Below are 19426 nucleotides of genomic sequence, written 5' to 3'. Positions count from 1 at the left end.
TAACTGTATTTTCAATGCTCAGGTAATTCACCTGGTTTAATGCATGATACAAAGAAAGCAGCTAACTGCAAGGAGCACTGTTTATAATGAGGTGCGGTTTTAAAGAAACACTGTGGCAAAGTTCCAGGATTACAAACACCAGCAGAGAAATCGTCCAGTTGAACAATCTAAAATCAGCAGCCCCAACCAATCTCCATGATTTGAGAAGAAAGGTCACTCACCAAGCAAAACCAGAGATCGAGCTGCTTCATACTGCAAAGGAGTATTGTCACATTCTTGAACCTGAGAACATAAATATTGATAAAAGACTAAAAAGAAATCCTGCATAAACACCTCAGAAACAAAGGACTGGGAAGGATTCAAATTCACTCATTGCAGGCCAACCACGATTATTGTGTAGTATAAGAACAGAATAGGTGCACAAGGGGCAAATAACGATCAATACCTCAAGACATTTTATATTTTTGATATAAAACCAGCCTTTCCTGGGCTCTTGAAGTTCTAGTCTAAGAGCAAAATACCTATAGTGGTAGTCCTTGTTTAGTGACCATAGTTAGGACCAGCAATTCAATTGTTAAGTGAAGCAGTTGCCAAGTAAAACTGCAGTTGTGTGTTTGATGATCTTACTTCAGCTTTACTTTGCTTTACAGACCTAGAAAGATGGTAAATACAAGGACTAGTTGCAAAGTTACTTTTCCATCACCATCATAACTGCAAACAGTTTCTATACAAAGCAGTCGATAAACGAGGACTACCTATACCAAATATGGCAACTGGTGAGATCCTTTATAACTGAGCATTTACTGGCCCGATGCCCTTCCTGACGCCACATGGAGTTTGCAGCAGATATTTTTTTCTTTGCGCCGTAGGAGAAAAACATCTGCCACTACCTAGGATTGAACTCTCAACCTTCTGAATAGGTGTCTTCTTCACCACTAGGTATGTGACTAGTGGTGTGATCCTTAATATGTGACTAAAAATTTCCAATAATGCCTCTGGGCTCCATACTGAGACCCAGAGGCATTATGGAAAATTAAGGTGGGTTCTGCAATTCATTTATCTTGTACTTTATTTCCTAGGTCTACACATTGTATGTGTGGAGAGGGATGGAGTTTTTTTGTAAAGGAAATTAAAATACAAAGGCAAAAAAGTTTGGAGGGAGTGGGGTTTGCTTTCTTACTGTGAGCCTCATAGTGAGGTTTTGGAAACAAATACATTTAATGATTTGTGGCAGATTGTGGGTCACAGAATGTGGAACTGAGCCAAACCCATGGTCTAGTTTTATTTATAATTTCATTTTTAGTTATTTCAGATGTTTTTTTTAAACTGTGTTAACTGTATGTATGTAATGTATGTACATATGTAGTAGTAGTGGACCCACAATATATATATATATATATATATTTGTGTTGTATTTGTGCTGATAAATAAATAAAGGGAGACTAGTATAGATCTATTTCAAGCTATTTAGCTCTCATCAGCTAGCCATACCCTTACTGGGATTTGAACCTGGGCTGTATTACATATTAGGCAGGAGTCTTAGCCACTAAGCCACAGGATCTCCTCCTTATCAGCTGAGCCAGGGAAATAGGTATGTATTTGTGTTACAACCCCTGGTATGCCCAAATATGGGAGGAAGGTCACTATTCCCTCTTTCTGCCCTTCGGCTCATTACAGAAAACCATCCAGGCAGAAAACTATATTTTTTTCATAATGTGTGTTCCAGCATAGCTCTAGAATGCCTTGAGCAATTTCAACCAAACTTGGTACACAGATGACTTACTCTCTGAAGAAAAATAATGTGGGGGGAAGACATCCCTAACACACTTCGTTGTCTGTGTTCTGTTAAGATACAGCCTGTTGTGCCATACTGCTGTACTGGCTTCTACTATACAATGCAGTGGAGTTGCCATGGTAATGGCTTCATAGTACTCCACAACGGGGCTCCCTTTGGTAAGGAGGAAAATCTGACATTAGAAATTATTTGATCCGGACATTTTCCCCCTATAAATAAATACTCGGGCAACGCCAGGCTATCGGCTAGTAAACAATAAACTTCAGGACTCATTTGTTAAAACTTCAGAAACCCACAGAAATATTTCTTCTTATCTGGAATCTTATTTGAAGAGATGTCAATGTTCCATTTTTGTATTGTTCTCAAACTTTGTCCCAGAGTACAACTTTGAGACTGTCCTGTCACCCCTTTTGCATAGAAACTGATTTTTCTCCCTTCATAAATAAGTCTCCCTATTTTGTGCCTTCCAATCAATCAGTTATTCCTTGGTGGAATAGGTCAGGTATAGGTCAGGTGTATAGCTAACCCCTAAATTTTCAAATAGAGCGTCCACACAGGAAGAAAAGAATAACCTGACCATGTGTTCAAAGGCCTGTTATGTTAATGCAAAAGGCTTCACTCACATGATCCTTTTTATCCAATGTAAAAGTAGTTAAAATTAGCTTTGGTTTTTATCTTCCAAGCAAAGGTCAGTAGAAAAGTGAATTCAGCCTAGAGGGTTTTCTGATTTACCAGCAAGCCTCAGGCCATTTGCTAGAATTGAGGAAGTAACCGTCAAACTCCTGGAAAAGGCTGGCCTTCAATTATCCTTTTAGTTCTGTAACATTGACAATCAAGGTCAGAAGAAGAATTGAGAACTTATTAGATGACATCCATGCAATGATTTTTTTCTGTTTTTATTTTTTGCAATGAACCCTGAATAGGTTCTGAAATCCAGAACCTTTTTCAAGCAGTTAATTGTAAGAAACTAGTTCAGCAAAGCCAAGGTTTTATTTGAAATTGTGTATGTTATTGCCTTTATTTCTTTTTTCTATATTTAAAGAGTGGCCTTATTATAAGGTTTCCTAAATGAGTTTTTCATTAAAATCTTTCCCACATGCATGATGCACAGTTTAAAGCAGTGGTGAAATTCATTTTTTTTTTACTACAGGTTCTGTGGGTGTGGCTTGGTGGGTGGGGTGTGGCTTGGTGGGCATGGCTTGGTGGGTGTGGCAGGGGAAGGATACTGCAAAATCTCCATTTCCACCCCACTCTGAGGCCAGCGAGTGGTGGCATTTGCCGGTTCTCTGAACTATTCAAAACTTCTACTACCGGTTCTCCGAACTACTCAAAATTTCTGCTACCGGTTCTCCAGAACCTGTCAGAACCTGATGGATTTAACCCCTGGTTTAAAGGGCAGCACAAACATAAATATCTATTTTCAAACACAGTAATGTCAAAATGATGAAATATTGTGTTGCCACAATACAAGTTCCAAGGTTTTGTACTTGCCCCTTCCTTGGAGCCATCTCCAGACCAGTGGTGGATTCCGGATCCCGCTGCAACCAGTACAGTGAACCGGGGCCGGGCATCCACCACATCACGCACATGTATACTTACCACCTGCGATGCTCTGCAATGCCTCCACAACACTCCAGCTGCTCGGCAGAGCATCCCGCAGGCGCCGTACACTCCATGCACGGAAGCCCCGAAAACCTCAAATACCGGTAAGGAGCGCTGTTGGGCGGGTGGGCACTGGTACACCCGTACCAGGGCATACCGGTCGTAACCCACCACTGCTCCAGACACACCGTTTGTTAAATTCCATATTGTTAATTTTGGCTAGGAAAAATCTAAGGCACTTTCTTTTTGAGTTCTGGAGGACTGAGTCAAAGGGAGAAGTCCTTGGCAGGAACACTAAGAATTCCTCAGTCAGATAGATGAGGGCATGTCGCTGGTGGCATCCTGTTGCAATGATCTATTCCTGCAGTGGAAGGGGTCTGCGGGTTAGGTATTAAATTACCACCCCGTCAAGACAGAATCTAAAAGGAGAAATCTGTATCTTGATACAGCCCATAATAATGAGAAACGCTATATTTGACCCTGTAATAGTCACACTATTACATACATGCCAATTTACTGTGAAGGCCTTGCCATTATTGGTGTTTATGTCTGACAGTTGAGGACCTAACTAGATATTTTCAAAAATGCGGAGTTGCCACCATCCCTCCTTTCCTTCATCCTTTTCCACAGAAACCGGGGTCAAAAGCAAGGCAAGGTACTCTCTCTGTCTTGCTCCACTAATGGACACACACTCACAATTCCTTGGACTTCCTTGATGCCTAGCAGGCTTCCAGCTTTTTCAATACATTTTAAAGCAGGGTTTCTAACCTTGGCAACTTTAAGACTTGTCAACTTTAATATACTGGTTCGGCGCACAAAAATTTTGGCGCATTTGCAGCTAAAAAGTTCTGTGCATGCACAAAAGGTTAGAAAAGGGAAAAAAATTACATTTCTTCAGAGAAAATTGTTCCGCGCATACACAGAACCAAAAATCAAGATGGCGCCGCCGGAGGAGAAGAACCGGTTCGGGGGCGTGGCAGGAATGGGTTGCTGCCGGTTCCAGTGACCCAGGCCATCAAGTTACTACCGGTTGACGTCCACAGGTCTTAAAGTTGCCATGGTTGAAAAGCCCTTGGAAAAATATTTTTCTCATTTCAAAAAGAGAAGAAATGGGAGCTTTGCGTGCCTCAATTGTCATCCTTTATTCCCTGCCCTGCTTCAAGGACCACTTAAGGGTAATGGAAGCATTTTTGGAAAATAAAAATATAACTCACTCCTGTACTTTACTTGGATCTGACTAATCATAACAACTACAAAGTTAAAGGGGTTGGGAGCAACCTGACAGCTGGATTTGACAGTGGAGAGCACACTGGGGCATCCTGATAAATTTGCCTTTTTGTAAAAAGGTATTTTGTGGCTGGCAACGGACATCATTCTGTGAATGGACAAGCCACATTCCTCCCACTGTGATAGCCTTTTATGAGAGCTTGGCAACATGGCCTCAGAGCTTGGAAAGTGCTGCTCATCACAAATGCTAGAGAATTGTGGATCAACAATACCAGACTACAGCTCCCATCCTTCCTAGCCATCAACCATGCAGGTAAACAGTCCAAAGAAAGGACGGAATGCAAGCTTAGGTAACTCCATAAGTATGAGGAGTCCACATACTTACAATACTATAAAGGGCAGTTATAACAGATTCTTCAGCAGTCCCAAGTTGTCCAAGAGCCTAGGAAGACCAGCCATAAAAGTTAGAAGTTAAATACTACAGCCTTGAAACATGGACGTCCAATGAGCCCCTCCAACTGACTAAAGTGGGGGGGGGGGGGGAATGCAATCAGTGTTTTTTTTTCAAATCAGCTGCTATGCGTGGAGTAATAAATTATTAAAAGTACCTGCCCTCCCCCCGCCCATTCTACACAAAAGTGTAAGAGCATCCCCAATTACATTACATAATATAGAATGCATCTCTCTGTTCATTTGAAAAGAAATCTGAGTGATGGCTATAGGAAGCTGGCTACAGAAATGGACAAATTAGCAAAAGAAATCCAGGGAAAAGAAAAAATAGAATATTATCAGATATGGGGAAAATGGTGTAGGTGGATGGAGGAAAGAAACAAGGATCAATGAAAGAAGCCAATAAAGCTCAAAAATAGAAGTTAAGGAGAATTAACATGTGTGTGTGTGTGTGTGTGTGTGCACTCAAGAGAGTTTAAACTTATTAGAGGTAATCACCCAATATATCAGACAGATGAGTAAAATAAAAGGGTTAAAAATGGTGACACTCAAATGAAATATATTAGAAGGGGAAATCACATAAGGAGAATTGCACCGATTTGAAACTGCTATTAGAAGGAACAGGAAGTTCCAATGTGCTGTGTGAATGTAGTGTACGTCTAAGTTCTGTGTGTGTGTATTTTGTATGTTTGTAAATAAATAATAATAATAATTTAAAAAAAGAACGCATTTCTCTGTTCATTTGAAAAGAAATCTGATGGCTATAGGAAGAAGCTAGCTGGCTACAGATGTACCATTCTTTTGGTTCTGTTCAGAAACCACTGCATCCCAATGAAATTGGAACAATAGCATGCCATCAATGTTTTCTATTAAGCATTTTCCACAGTAGTTCTAGCTTGTTGCTTCAGTAGCAAAAGGAGAGGACCAAATATAGAGGATACAACAAACCAAGCAATTAATTGCTGCCATCTGTTTGCAACTCTTCCTGGGCACATAGCAATCCAGGCAGAGAACAGGGGTAAGTAACACTGAAGAGAGCTGGATCCAGTGGTGGGATTCTAAAATGTTAGCAACCGGTTCTCTGCCCACTTACCGGTTGGACATGGACATGGTAGGCATGGCCTACTTGGCCTCCTGCACCACGGCGTGTGTGTGTGTGTGTGTGTGTGTGTGTGTGTTGCCCTTCCCAGGCTCCAGAGCCTTTCCTCAATCCTCCAGGATGGCGAAAATGGCCTCCCCCGGGCTCCGGAGACCTTCCAGAAGCCAAAAACAGGCCTGTTTTCAAACTTCCAAAAGGCCTGATTTTTGCCCTCCCAGATTCTCTGCGCAGCCTCTGCATTTATCTGGCAACCAAAATGGGCCAGGAGAAAACTTCTGGGAGGGGACGGGTGGGGCCAGCGGAAGAGAGCTGGGTCCGCCCCTCCTCCACAGTTCTTTCCAACTACTGGTTTGCCTGAACCGGTGCAAACCAGCTGAATCCCACCACTGGCTGGATCCTCTTCCCCCTTTACCTCAGCAGCTTGGCTGTTGTGTTGTGGTGGTGGTTTTCCATCTATTGCCTTGAAACAAAAGTCCTCTCTCCCTAAAATGTTTTAAAATGAAAGTTATCTGGGGGCTGCAGAGACAGGGCTGAATCCAGGAGCCAGGAGGTGAGGAAAACAGACTTTTGAAGATTCAATGCTGAACCAAACAAACAAACAAACTAGTTTTGCTGTTGACAGAATAACAAGGTTGGAATGAACTTTGGAGGTCTTCTAGTCCAACCCCCTGCTCAAGCAGGAAGTTCTATACCAGTGATGGCTAATCTTTTCCAGACCAAGTGCCCAAAGCGTGTGCACGCGGACCCTCAAAATGCAATCTGTGTGTGGCCCCACACGCGCCCCGCCCCTGCATGCACCCTGTCCCCCACGCATGTGCACATGACCCCCTGAATGCCCATGCCCCCCCCAAGAGCCCCTTGCATGCCCCACACCCCATGCGCATGCGTGGCAGAGACCTGAGGATCAGCTGGCTGGCAGGAGGCGCACGCACATGCACGGTGGAGCTAAACAGGGGCGACAGCTCACGTGCTCACAGAGAGGGCGCTGTGTGCTACCTTTGGCATGCGTACCATAGGTTCGCCATCACCGCTCTACACCATTCCAGACAAATGGTGGTCCAATCTCTTCTTAAAAACCTCCATTGTTGGGACACCTGCAACTCACAACTCACCTAAAACTGACTAAGCTCTTCAATGCAGAAAATCGTGGGACCACAGAAATGGTCCCAAAGATGCTTCCAGGCTCCTCAAAAAGACGAGTCCATGACAGCTGCTTCCAGTTCCTACAGCAGTGGTTCTCAACCTCCCAATGCCGTGACCCTTTAATACAGTTCCTCTTGTGGTGGTGACCCCCAGCCATAGAGGAGCGGTGTCTCGGTTCCTAAGACCATCGGAAATATGTGTTTTCCGATGGTCTTAGGCGAACCCTGTGAAAGGGTCGTTTGACCCCCAAAGGGGTCCCGACCCACAGGTTGAGAACCGCTGTCCTACAGAATTTCACTCAGGCTAAGCGAAAAAATTTCAAGGAAGGGTGTGGGTTGTTTTTTTTTATTTGGAGGGGGGAGGCCTTTAAACACGCCACAAGCTTAAAGACTAATCTCCAAAAAGGCTATGAAAGGACCTACACTTAACTGACCTTGATTAGTGTGTATTTTTCTGTCTCTTCTGACAACAGACTTTCAGCACTCAATTTTATCCCTAATATGAACTGAGCAGAGTACTCATCAAAGCAAGTTCCTACTGAGCAAAAAAGAGCCTCCAGGGGAACAGAATGTGAGGTCGGCCTTTTTTTTTTTTTTTTTGCTCCTTTTTTTCTCTCTAATGCACTCACTTACATAACTTACAAATATCCCAAATTAAAAGAAGCAAGCATAAAAATAATGAGTGATTAATCAAGATTTGAGTGGGTGGAAATCTATAGCAGCTCATGCAAAACAAACATAGGCTACAAATTATTATAATTTGATTGCACAGGTCACGTATTATATAGCAAATAGCATTATAAGCCTGAAAGACATCAAACCACCTTGCTATAAATAAGTAAAATGGTATATAAAATAAATATTTAACAGAGGCTGTTTGTTTGGGATAAGACAATTGTTTTGATGTCCAATTTCAATACTTCATCTGTGAATTAGATGTCAGAAAGAAACATTAATTGTAAGTTAAACTGTTCCCTTCCAGCAATGTTTCTACAATAAAATCAGCTGTTTGGAATTTGTAAAGGAAAAAAAATCTGTCATGTTCTTGCTGGATTCTGGAAAACAATATTTAAATGTAGGAGAAGAGCAGACAGAGCTGGGAGCAGAGTTAAGGGCATCATCAGTTTAGAATCCTTGCATTCCCACATTCATTCCAAGTCCAGCCCCTCCTATAATCCCGTTGACCCTTATCTGGTGCCAATTTAGCATCCAACTTTAGCCGGATTCCTATGTATGGGTTTGAATACATTTTCTATGCTCCAACCTTGTGAATGGTCCTGATTCTTTGCACCTGATATTAAGATCCTTGACATGATGGTCTCCACATCCTTCCTTTGTTTTATTTCATTCTTAGCCAAACCTGGCCACACAAATTGTCTTAACCCTGTTTCTCTGTTTCAGGCATGGACACTTTCTTTCCCAGTGGCCCTCTCGCCTAGGAGCAAGAAAAGCCCATTCCGAGGTCAGTTCTGGATGCCTTTTTGCTGTTGAAGAAACGGTCGCACTGAACACTTCCACAAGTTTCTCCTGCCAGCAATGAAAACCAGATAATAACCACAGAGAGCTCTGCCTGTCATTCATTTACTGTGCTGTACAAATCAGACATCCTGTTTAAAATCTGAAGCTAAGAAAAACCTTGCCAATTCAGAAACCATTAACTTTTTTCCCCATCTCCCAGAACCTGGGATTGGATTCCTATCTTTGATCACAGGGTTCTGCAAAGGCCAGGTCTGTCCTCTTCCCATTGGGAGAGGGGAAATTCTTCAGGGATTGTTTCTAATTTAGGCTATTCTTTGACCTTTAAAGATGCCTCCTTCCCATGCATGAGTTCTGACTGCATGGAGGGAACAGAGGAATCATTCCTATAGGCTTTATACTTGAAGGCCTTGTCTCTTATCATATGAACCATCCAAAAGGAGGCAGCAGTAGGGGGGTGCATAAGCGCACCAGCATACCTAACGTCCCAGTCCTACTGTCCCCGTTTATTTGTCCCCATTTCCTGTGTACTTTTTTGTGTTTATTCTTATTCCTGTTATCTTGTACATGAGTGACCAACTAAATAAATAAAATAAAAATAAATAGTATATGCACATGGATATTTTTTTCTCTTGAGATTGGAAGACCTGGGCTGTGCCTACCTGTGTACAAATGAACACAGGAGTAAATCCTTGCTTCGGGGGAGGCATGCAACTTGAAGTGTACAACTGATGGGATGTTCCCTGCTTGCAATATCTGAAGCAAGCAGCAGGACTCAAATAAAACGGGGTGCTCATTTGGAAGGACCGAAATAACCATAGTCAAACTCTCTTACCAATCTCTCGCAATCACTCTCATTGCCCCAACTTTGAAGAATCAACTGATTACCAGAATGTGCTGTAAATCAGGAACGTAAGCAAGGTAAGCAACCTGACTTTATGGGACAGGGGACAGTAAGTATACAGCCAATTGCAAAAATCACATGAAGATCCTATACAGGTAGTCCTCGACTTATGGCTACTATGGGGCCCTAAGGTTCTGTTGCTAAGCGAGACATGAATTAAGTGAGTTTCGCCCCATTTTGCGACCTTTCTTTCCACTTAAGAGAATCACTGCAGTTGCTCAGTTAGCAATGTTAGTTAGATGTGAAGTGAATGGGGTTTCCCCATTGGCTTGGCATGCCTGTCAGAAGGTCACAAAAGCTGTTCCCAGGACCCCAGGACACTGTCATAAATATGAATCCATTGCCAAGCAATTTAATTTTGATCGCGTGACCATGGAGATGCTGCAGTGTTCGTAAGTGTGAAAAATAGTCATAAGTCACTTTCTTCAGGGCCATTGTAACACTAAACTAGACGTGTCATATGATCCGGATCTGGATCCAGCCCCCGATAGGCCCAGAGTTGTCCCGTGGGGCCATCCCGGTGATGGCAAGGAACCAGCCCATGTTGCCCCAGCCCTGACCCACCCCAGCCATGCTCACCCAGTTGGCCATGACAACCAGGCCACACACCCCCATGCCCCCAAGGGCAGACAAAATCCTGATAGGTTCTACAATGGGATCGGGTTTGACACCTCTGCTCTAAATGGTCCCTAAATGAACTGTTATATGTCGAGGACTACCTGTATCATGTAGAGAACACCCACAAATGATAGGAAGTCTAAAAGCAGCACCCCCTTATATTCTGCTCCCAGATCAATTTTTTTTAATGATTAGGAAAACATAGCTGAAATCCTGCAAGGTTATCAAATCTCAGGGGATTGAGGAAAATCAAGCACAAAAATAGTAACACCTTACATAAGAAGTTATTAGATTTCAGCATCCTCAAGCAAGATCCCACAATGTGTCGGGCTGCTACAAGATGGTTCAAGAGCACCAGATAGCCTCCAATGTGAAGACAAATAAAAAATAAATAAAAATGGCCAGTTCCTAATCTACATCAAGTTTATGCTTCTTATTAATAGCTTTGGAACAAAGTCAGATTCCTACATTCAAAAAAAGAGGGAGGGCAGGAGGGAAGGTCAGTCTGCCAGAACTTGGCTGTAAAACTCTATATACCACAAGATGCCAACAAAGATTAAGAGCATTCTGCATTCTTTTATTATCTTTTAGTGGCCCTTCTGGATTCTTGCAGAGTTAGTTCCCCATAAATAGTTTCCAATAAATAACTTCCACGTTAACTAATGTGTTGTAGCCAGCGGGAGTGCATTATTATATCTGTGTCTTATATATCTGAGGGATTTTTGGATTTAAATCTTAAGACCACATTGTTTCTGTATGGAAAATAGTTCACTTCCAGCCAAGGGACTTCACTGCAGTATGACCTCCAGGCATCCATAAACTTTCCCTCTTAATAAAGATCATATCTAATGCTTTATTTTTTTACCTGAGCTGCATACAGTTGTTCAAGTTCCACAGGTGATTCCAAGGACTTTATGAGAACCTGCAATCAATCAATCAATCAATCAATCAACACATCCACCCATCAATCAATCAAATGCAAATATTCTAAAAAGGAAAGGAGACGATGGTGAAAATCTCTCATCCCGGCTATGTTATGAGAGAGGGAGAAAACCTCCGTACTGTTCTTTTTCTAAGTTAAAAATCTTCAAATTCTCCTTTGCAGAAGAACTCACAAGCAGTCCTTTTCTATCTCTGTTTGCATATGGCAACAATATAATAAATCTGCAACAGCTACCAGATCTTGGCTGTAAACAACCAGATCATCATGAGATGGTAGCAAATGTTGGTTTACATTTTATAGGCAACTACGTGAACAAATCCAAAATATAGAGGGGGGGGGAGAGAAAAAATACAGAAAGTACAAAAAATAATCTACTACAATGAGAATAAAGAGTACGTAGGTACGGCACATACTGTATGTGAATTTGCCATATACTATATGTAAAGTATGCCAGATTATACTCTCTTGCTATTGAGATAAGACATAAAATCCATCCAAATTTCATAAAATTGTGGCTCCTGCCTCTGATGCCATATAAATTTAACTTTGCCTATGAGTTTTCCTGATCTAGCAAATTGAAAAAGCCTTGTTAACACAATTCAGAAGTGGGTTGCTGCCAGTTCAGCCCGGATTGGCCAAACCGGTAGTGGCAGTGGCAGAAGGCTCCGCCCACCCGCCCAGGCGCTTCTGTGCAGAAGTGTTGCATGCCCAAACTGATTGTAACAAAATGGGCAATCCACCACTGACCCAATTGTTAGGTTACCTAAAGTTTTCCAATGTTGCATAATTATTATTTTTGGCTGCTACGATTAAATAATAAGTTCTTTATTTTTAAGCTTCTGATTTAGTCCTGCAAATAAGTGCGGTAAACATAGCACTGAGGAGCATTCAATTCATTTGATTAGTAATAATATGGTGTCTCTTCAAAGATCTCATGCCACAAGGATATCACTTTAACACATGACTACCAGAAACGAAAAATAGTAACCCATATGTTTTTTGAAATTATTCTCTTTTCTTGCCATCTCAGGGTCATTTCTATTTTTGCAGCCAACATCTAGTAGTTTTAGAGGGGAAGTTGCCCCAAGGACTTCTTAACCAGAGCAATGCCTAACCATGCAACCATTTCAAGAAAGTTCTCATGGTCATTTAGACTGGAGGTCACCTGTTTCTTTGTTTTTTTTTTAGTGTATTGAGTCAGTCTGGACTCCTGTTGACTATATAACAACTCCTGAAGCTTCCTTGGCTATATTTTTAGAAGTGATTCACCATTATCTTATTTTGGGATGTTTTTCAAAGTTCCAGTCTAGGATTGAGAGAATGTAGTTAGGTCAAACTCACCCAGCTACTAAGAGAGGACTGGAACTGGGTCTCCCCACTCCTAATCCGACGTTTTAAATTACTACACTACATAAGTTTTACACCAAGACTTTTCCCAACCTGTTGTTCTTCACTTGTCATGGATTGAAGCTAACTGATATGGCCATATTAACTGGGGATCATTTGTCTTTTGGCTTGACAAATGTGGAATATGTCAGCTTGGAAAATATGGCCTACAGCAAGAAAACCTAATATTTTTGAAAAATGCTTTACTATCAGATTTTTTTTTCCTAACCTTGATCCTTTCTGGTTTAAACGTTTCATCCCAAATGTAAATCTCCCTTTTTTTAAGAACTGCTGACTTGATAAACTTGGAGAGTAAAAACTGAGACCTGGATGAAAAAAGAAGACATCATTAAATATTTTCTTTTTTAAAAAAATAATCCCTGTGTCTTGTAAAGGTATTTTAAAGGGGGAAATGTGTCCTAACAAATGGAAATTTAGCATATATCATTAAGCCATTAACTCCATATTTCCGTTTGTTTTCTTTTAGGGAGGATCATCCATTACATCCTACACAGATCTCTGCACAAGCATCAGGCATCTTTAAAGTTGTGTTTTAAAAGTTAAATGAGTTAAATATAATTGCCTTTTTTATATAGGTCTACAATTGTGCTAGACTGCCAAATATTATGGGTGTCACTTTTCTTCTGGAAATATTTTGAGATTTCAGGTCAGAAAGTCAGTGTCTTAATAGTCTAGGACAGTGATGGTGAATCTTTTTCTTATGGCATGCCAAAATTGTGCGCGCGCACCAATTCAATCCTCCCCACCCACCTGCGCATGAACGCCCCTCACGCATGCGTGCATGACCCCTCCCCAGGCACTGGAGGCTTTCCTGAAGCCTGGGGGGGTGAAAATCAGCTGGCTGGCACATGCATGCGCACCAGAGCTGACTGCTGGCATGCCAGCAAATATGGCTCGGCATGCCACCTGTGGCGTGCATGCCATAGATCCGCTATCACGGTTCTAGGAAATATTGGCTATGTGGTCTTTCTTAATCACTGATCATTTAATGACCAGTTGAAGTTAGGACAGAGTTCAAAATTCATCCATACTGCGCGTGCGCGTGCGCACACACAGAGTCAAGTGACGACATTTTGGGTGCTTGGCTACTGGCTTGCATTTCCAACAGGTTGCAATGTCCCAAAGTCATGTGACTACACTTTGCTATATGCCAAAAAATGCCCATTGGATATGCTGAATATGCCTTAATAACCACGTGGTTCACTAAACAACTGCAGGGACTCACTTGATGACCATAGCAAAAAAAAAAACACATAAAATCAAGTCAGATCATATGTTGATCCACCCAATGACCACAACATACCACAGCCACAATTCCAGGCTCAATTGTGGTCATACGTTGAAGACATCTGTATCATTCCTTAAAATCATTTTGGAATGTTTAGCAGAGACCACCTGCAGTACTCACATAGGCCACCAGGGATCTCTAGCTCACAAGTTGGGAATCAGTGATTTAGAGATGGAGTGGCAATTTCTGGGATTACAGGCTATCTGAACTACCTCTATGTCCAGCCAGTACGTTGAAAGGATAACTTTAATTTCCTCTTCAGAGTAATTGTTTCAATCATTCAAAACAAGACATTTCCTGAAAGTTAGACACACTTCAAAAGACCAAAGCATAATTGTTGTAAATTTACATCTTGGGCATTTATATCTCAGAGGACCTCTCATGGACTACGAATGCTAACATGCTTGCAAGGAAGGCACAGAAGAAGCTGTACTTCCTGAGAATGTTCAGGAAGATAAATCTATCCCAGCATCTACTTCTGTTCTATTATCGCAGCATCATTGAGAGTGTCCTGACATACGGTATTCTTACATGGTATGGGAGCAGCTCTGAAGCAGACAAAAAAGCTCTACAGAGAATCATTAAAGCTGCCCAGAATAACATCAGGCTCCAGCTACCAGCCCTGGATAACATCTTCGCTTCTCGCTGTTTGAGGAAGTTATACAACATTCTCAGAAACTCTTCCCATCCTGCTTACAATCTTTTTGGACTGTTGCCTTCTGGTAGAAGATACAGAATAATTAAAACTCAGACCACACGTCTTCTGAATAGTTTTTATCCCAGAGCTATAATTGCACTCAACAATGAACTAAAGGCCACCATCAGTGAGCTGTTGGACAGCATTACTTGGTCTGTTGTGCGGATGGTTGGGGGGTTTAGGGGTGGGGAACTTTTGGAGGGTGGAGGACAGTGGTGGGTTTCAATTTTTTTTAGAACCTGTAGGTGTGGCCTGCTTTGTGGGAGTGGCTTGTTGGCCATGTGACTGAGTGCGAGTGGCTTGCCAGCCATGTGACCAAGTGGGAATGGCTTGGCAGTCGTGTGACTGGGTGGGCGTGGCCAACCTGTAAAATGTGGTGAAACTCACTTAACAATGCTCTTGCTTAGCAACCAAAATGTTGGCTCAGAAACTCTGGCATTTGAAGCACGCAAGTCTTAAAGCTGTCAAGTTACAAGACCCTTGCACCCCTAACCCTTTACAAAAAAAAACCCAGGGGTGTTCAAACTTGACAGTTTTAAGACTTGTGGACTTCAACTCCCAGAATTCCTCCTCCAGTCATGTTAGCTCAGGAACTCTGGGATTGAAGTGTGCAAGTCTTAAAGCTGTCAAGTTACAAGACCCTTGCACCCCTAACCCTTTAGAAAAAAACCCAGGGATGTTCAAACTTGACAGCTTTGAGACTTTAAGGTTTAGATAGGACTCTTAGAGGTGGGCCGGGCGATTGGTGAGGCAATCAATCAGTGAGCGGTGGGCAGGGCAAGCATGGTGCAGACGGGCACAGGGAGGGAGCTGGAACCGGTTCTAAACGGCACAGTAGATTTGTGGAACCTCTTCTATAGAAGAGGTTAGGACTGGCAGGAACCCACCCCTGGTGGATGGTGTTTGGGGATTGTCATGTGTGTTGGGCCTGGTCTCTGGGTATCATGAATTTCTTTTTATGGGTATACTGTGTATCTACGTACAATGACAATAAAGTAAATCTATTTTTCTGTACCATCTGTTTGTTTGAGTAAAGGATACCATGATCCTAAGCAAGTTGTTGGCGTACTAAAGGGTAACATCAGTCAAACACAATCAGCCTTTTTTTTTAGCATTCTGGGTGGCAAATGTTAATTCTATCTATATAAATAACTTGTCTTGTCTGCCAACTAGTAACAAAAACTCAGTATTCCATCCCTTACTTTTTCCTTACAGACTTGATTTTTGCCTTTTCCATTTTCTTTCGATATGGGCACTGCTTCTTCATGTTGGATAGATCAGGTTGCTCTACAACAGTAGGTGGGATGAGAGCAGGATCAAACGAGTAGACTTTGGTTCTAAATTTGAAAGGACTACATGGATATGTTTCAGAAGAAACCTGGAGGGAGATAAAATCATAAAAATTGCATTGGACATGAAACATAGAGTTCATGTTTTCAAAAACATACCTGTTGTCCATTAAATGGTGTTGTTGTCCCAGAACTCCTCGTGTTGTAACTTGCCAGCGCCCAGCGGAGCTGGCAGCAGATTCGGACAGTGAGGAGGTGGGAAGGATCATGGGCCAGTCCTGGAGTCTGGGGAAGTCTCAGATGAGGGCTCTGTGTCAGAGGCAGAGAGGGGGCCAGAGCCATATGCTAGTTATCAGCTGCCTTCGGAGTCAGACATCAGTGAGGCAGATGTACAGCTGGAGCCTGTTCCCAGTGTGCACATGCACAGAGTTGCCAGACGAAGGGAACAGCTAAAGAACAGGGGTCGACTTGGGAGTAAGGCCACAGGTGGGTGATGAATGACGCCTCTCAGAGGAAATAAAAGAGGACCGAAAGGGGAAGGGAGTTTGCAAGAGACAATTAGTTCGCTTAATTGATTCGTGACTCCTTGCTAAGTTTTGCAGATATCGGCCTGCCAGCTCTCCAAGCCAGATAAGGTCTGTGACTGTAAATCCTCCCTTGAAAGACTTTGCTGGATGTGAATGAGCAGAATTCACAGTAAATTAATAAAAGGAGTTTTTGTCGGGACCAGGAGTTTGCTTCATGCTCTTGGGAAGCCTGGGTCAGAGCACTAGATAACCGTGGTTGATTTCAGAAAACTGAGCCAGGCTGGATCTGGGTGGTTCTTTCTTTCTTTCTTTCTTTCTTTCTTTCTTTCTTTCTTTCTTTCTTTCTTTCTTATTTATTTGATTGTCAAACATGTACAAGATAGCAGGTATAAGTATGGACATGGACATGAACAAAGGAAATGAATACATCTTGAATATGACATTAGCAGTAACATCTAGGGCTGCAAGCTAGACTGGAATGTTGAAGTGCATCCATATTACTGCCAAGAAAATTTCATGGAATCATTAGAAGATGAACTCTCCTCAAAGGAATAGTCACCTATGTTTTAAAGACTGGTTATTTGTTTCAGAATCCTTATACCAAAATTCTCATCCAGCCTTAATAATTTAGTTTCTTTATTTTCATTTAAGTCAGTAAGTGCAACGCCCCTCCCTACTGATGGAGTTCTGGAAATAATTAATGAGTTGCTCGGGCTTGTTGTTTCATGAATTGCAACGGTACTTTTCTCAGAAGGGCAATGCCAAGTGTGATTGGTGGGGAAATGCAGGATAAAGTTAAGCAGATGTTGCCAAGCTCATCTAAAAGGTAGAAGGTAGATTGGAATTTATCACCAAATCCCTGGATGATCTGCAGAAGGTCTCGAAGGATTGCTAGCTCCCAATTATTTAATAGGAGCAATTTCTTCAAACTTATTTTTATTACACAATTAATATAATCCTCGCTCTAAGCAACTTACAAACGTCCATTTTAAAATGCACAGTAACAAAAATTAAAGCAATTAAAGCCAATTAATTTAAAACAATTAAAACAAGCTCCATTAAAATGCAACATGAATTTTTCTTCTTAAATTAGGCTGTCCTAATCAAGAAAGCTTGGCAAAGAAAATGAAGAATGGGTTTTTGAAAGTCTTCAAAACATTTGTTTGGTAACAAAGTGAATTCTCGTGTTTGGGTGATGTTTGTGGGTATTGTACCTGGAACCCCCGAACTACTTTTGAGCCCATGACAGCAGTTAGCAAAACTTGAACCTAGTAACAAAGTTAGCTGACTTTAAAAACTCCAAGTCTATCTCACTTACACCCACCCACACGGAATGTGGCAATTATTCCAAACTGACTTTTTAATTAGTTCGCACCCATAGACAAATCTTAATAGACTGAGGCTTCTACTATCTGCACCTATAATGTTCTGTGAACTATTAATAGCAATTGTAATAACATTTAGACTAATATACTGATCCACAGTTTCTGGGCAGTTTACAATCTCATATTGCCCCCCCAAAATCTGGGTCCTCATTTTACTGACCTTGGAAGGTTGGAAGGCTGAGTCAACCTTGAACCAGCCAAGGATCAAACTCCTGGCTGTGGGCAGAGTTAGGGTGCAAAACTACATTCTAACCATTGTGTAACCAGGACTCCTATTAAGCAGGTGTTGTCTTCCCCCTCTTTCTCTCACACATAATATCTGGGCTAAGTTGCCTTTTACACCTTTGGAATTCATCTCCCTCCTTCCTTGGGACCCACCCACCTCCTCAGTACATTCCATCACAGATCACACCTATTAAACTATCATTCATGCAGAACTCGGGAGTCCTGCAGAGTGAGCAGTGATCCACTCCTGAAGTTTTCTCCTGGGATGCTTCCAGTTGTAGGATTAATGTACAACCATCCAACTTCTTTCACAGCATGTTTTATGTGCTCCTCTTTGTTTCCTTCCCAGGATCTACTTCTAATTTTACACTGAAAATCTAAAAAGAAAGCATCAAACTATATATAAACCTGTACAAATCATCTCTGCTATAAGGTGCAAAGTGTGAAGTCTTACGTGGAAAGTACATGTATATAATTGTGGTATATATTAGGAGACTTCACAACTGCCTTCACAACAATCTGCCTTCCATCGAGGACCTGTATACTGCATGAGTCAAAAAGAGAACTGTGAAAATATCTACAGACCCTTCACATCCTGGACATAAATTGTTTCAACTTCTACCCTCCAAATAATGCTATAGAGCACTGCACATCAGAACAACTAGACACAAGGACAGTTTTCCCCGGAATGCCATCACTCTGCTTAACAACTAATTCCTACAATACTGTCAAATACTTTACTAAGACTATATTACTATTATTCCTTAACTAGTATCTATCTCTCCCCAATTATGACTATAACCATGTTGCTTCTATCTTTCAATTTATACTGTTTTGATTTGTTTCCTAGTATGATTTGGTAGCTTATTAGTAACCTTGACTATCACTAAGTGTTGTATCTTATGATTCTTGATGAATGTATCTTGTCTTTTTATGTTTACTGAGAGTATGGTCATCAAAGACAAATTCCTTGTGTGTCCAATCACACTTGGCCAATAAAGAATTCTATTCTATTCCATTCCATTCCATTCCATTCCATTCCAGTCTAGTGTATTCTAGTCTGTTCTAGTCCAGTGGTGGGCAACCTTTTTTTTCAACTGAGCCAAATCTCGCCAAAACCACGATTGAAATTTATTTTGAGAGCCACATTTTTAAAACCGAAAATACATAGGATGGTACACTGTTTTTAGTTTCAATAAACTCTGGCATTTGAAGCACGCAAGTTTTAAAGCTGTCAAATTACAAGATCCTTGCATCCCTAACCCTTTAGGAAAAAAAACCCAAGGGGTCTTCAAACCTGACAGCTTGAAGACTTGTGGACTTCAACTCCCAGAATTCCTCCTCCAGTCATG

General features: G+C 41.6%; 1 protein-coding gene across 2 annotated transcripts in view; it reads right to left on the bottom strand.

Annotated features, from left to right (window-relative positions):
- The window catches only part of HEATR9 (HEAT repeat containing 9), a 38159-nt gene extending 20013 nt beyond the window's left edge, over positions 1-18146 (bottom strand). Inside the window, exons 1-6 of one of the 2 annotated variants that reach the window (XM_081939194.1) lie at positions 18010-18146; positions 15851-16026; positions 12872-12968; positions 11179-11235; positions 5010-5066; positions 222-282 (exon numbers count right to left, since the gene is read on the bottom strand). In XM_081939194.1, the coding sequence (XP_081795320.1) occupies positions 222-282; positions 5010-5066; positions 11179-11235; positions 12872-12968; positions 15851-15915 (337 nt within the window). In that variant the 5' untranslated portion in view covers positions 15916-16026; positions 18010-18146. The remainder of the gene's footprint in view (positions 1-221; positions 283-5009; positions 5067-11178; positions 11236-12871; positions 12969-15850; positions 16027-18009) is intronic. The other variant, XM_081939195.1, reaches the window with a different exon arrangement.
- Positions 18147-19426: the final 1280 nt, after the last annotated feature.

The sequence above is a fragment of the Natrix helvetica genome (assembly GCF_964273705.1).
Source record: "Natrix helvetica genome assembly, chromosome: 1".
NCBI classification, from domain to species: Eukaryota; Metazoa; Chordata; class Lepidosauria; order Squamata; family Natricidae; genus Natrix; species Natrix helvetica.
Note: the sequence above shows the minus strand (reverse complement) of the source record. Positions and strands in the feature narration are given on the sequence as shown.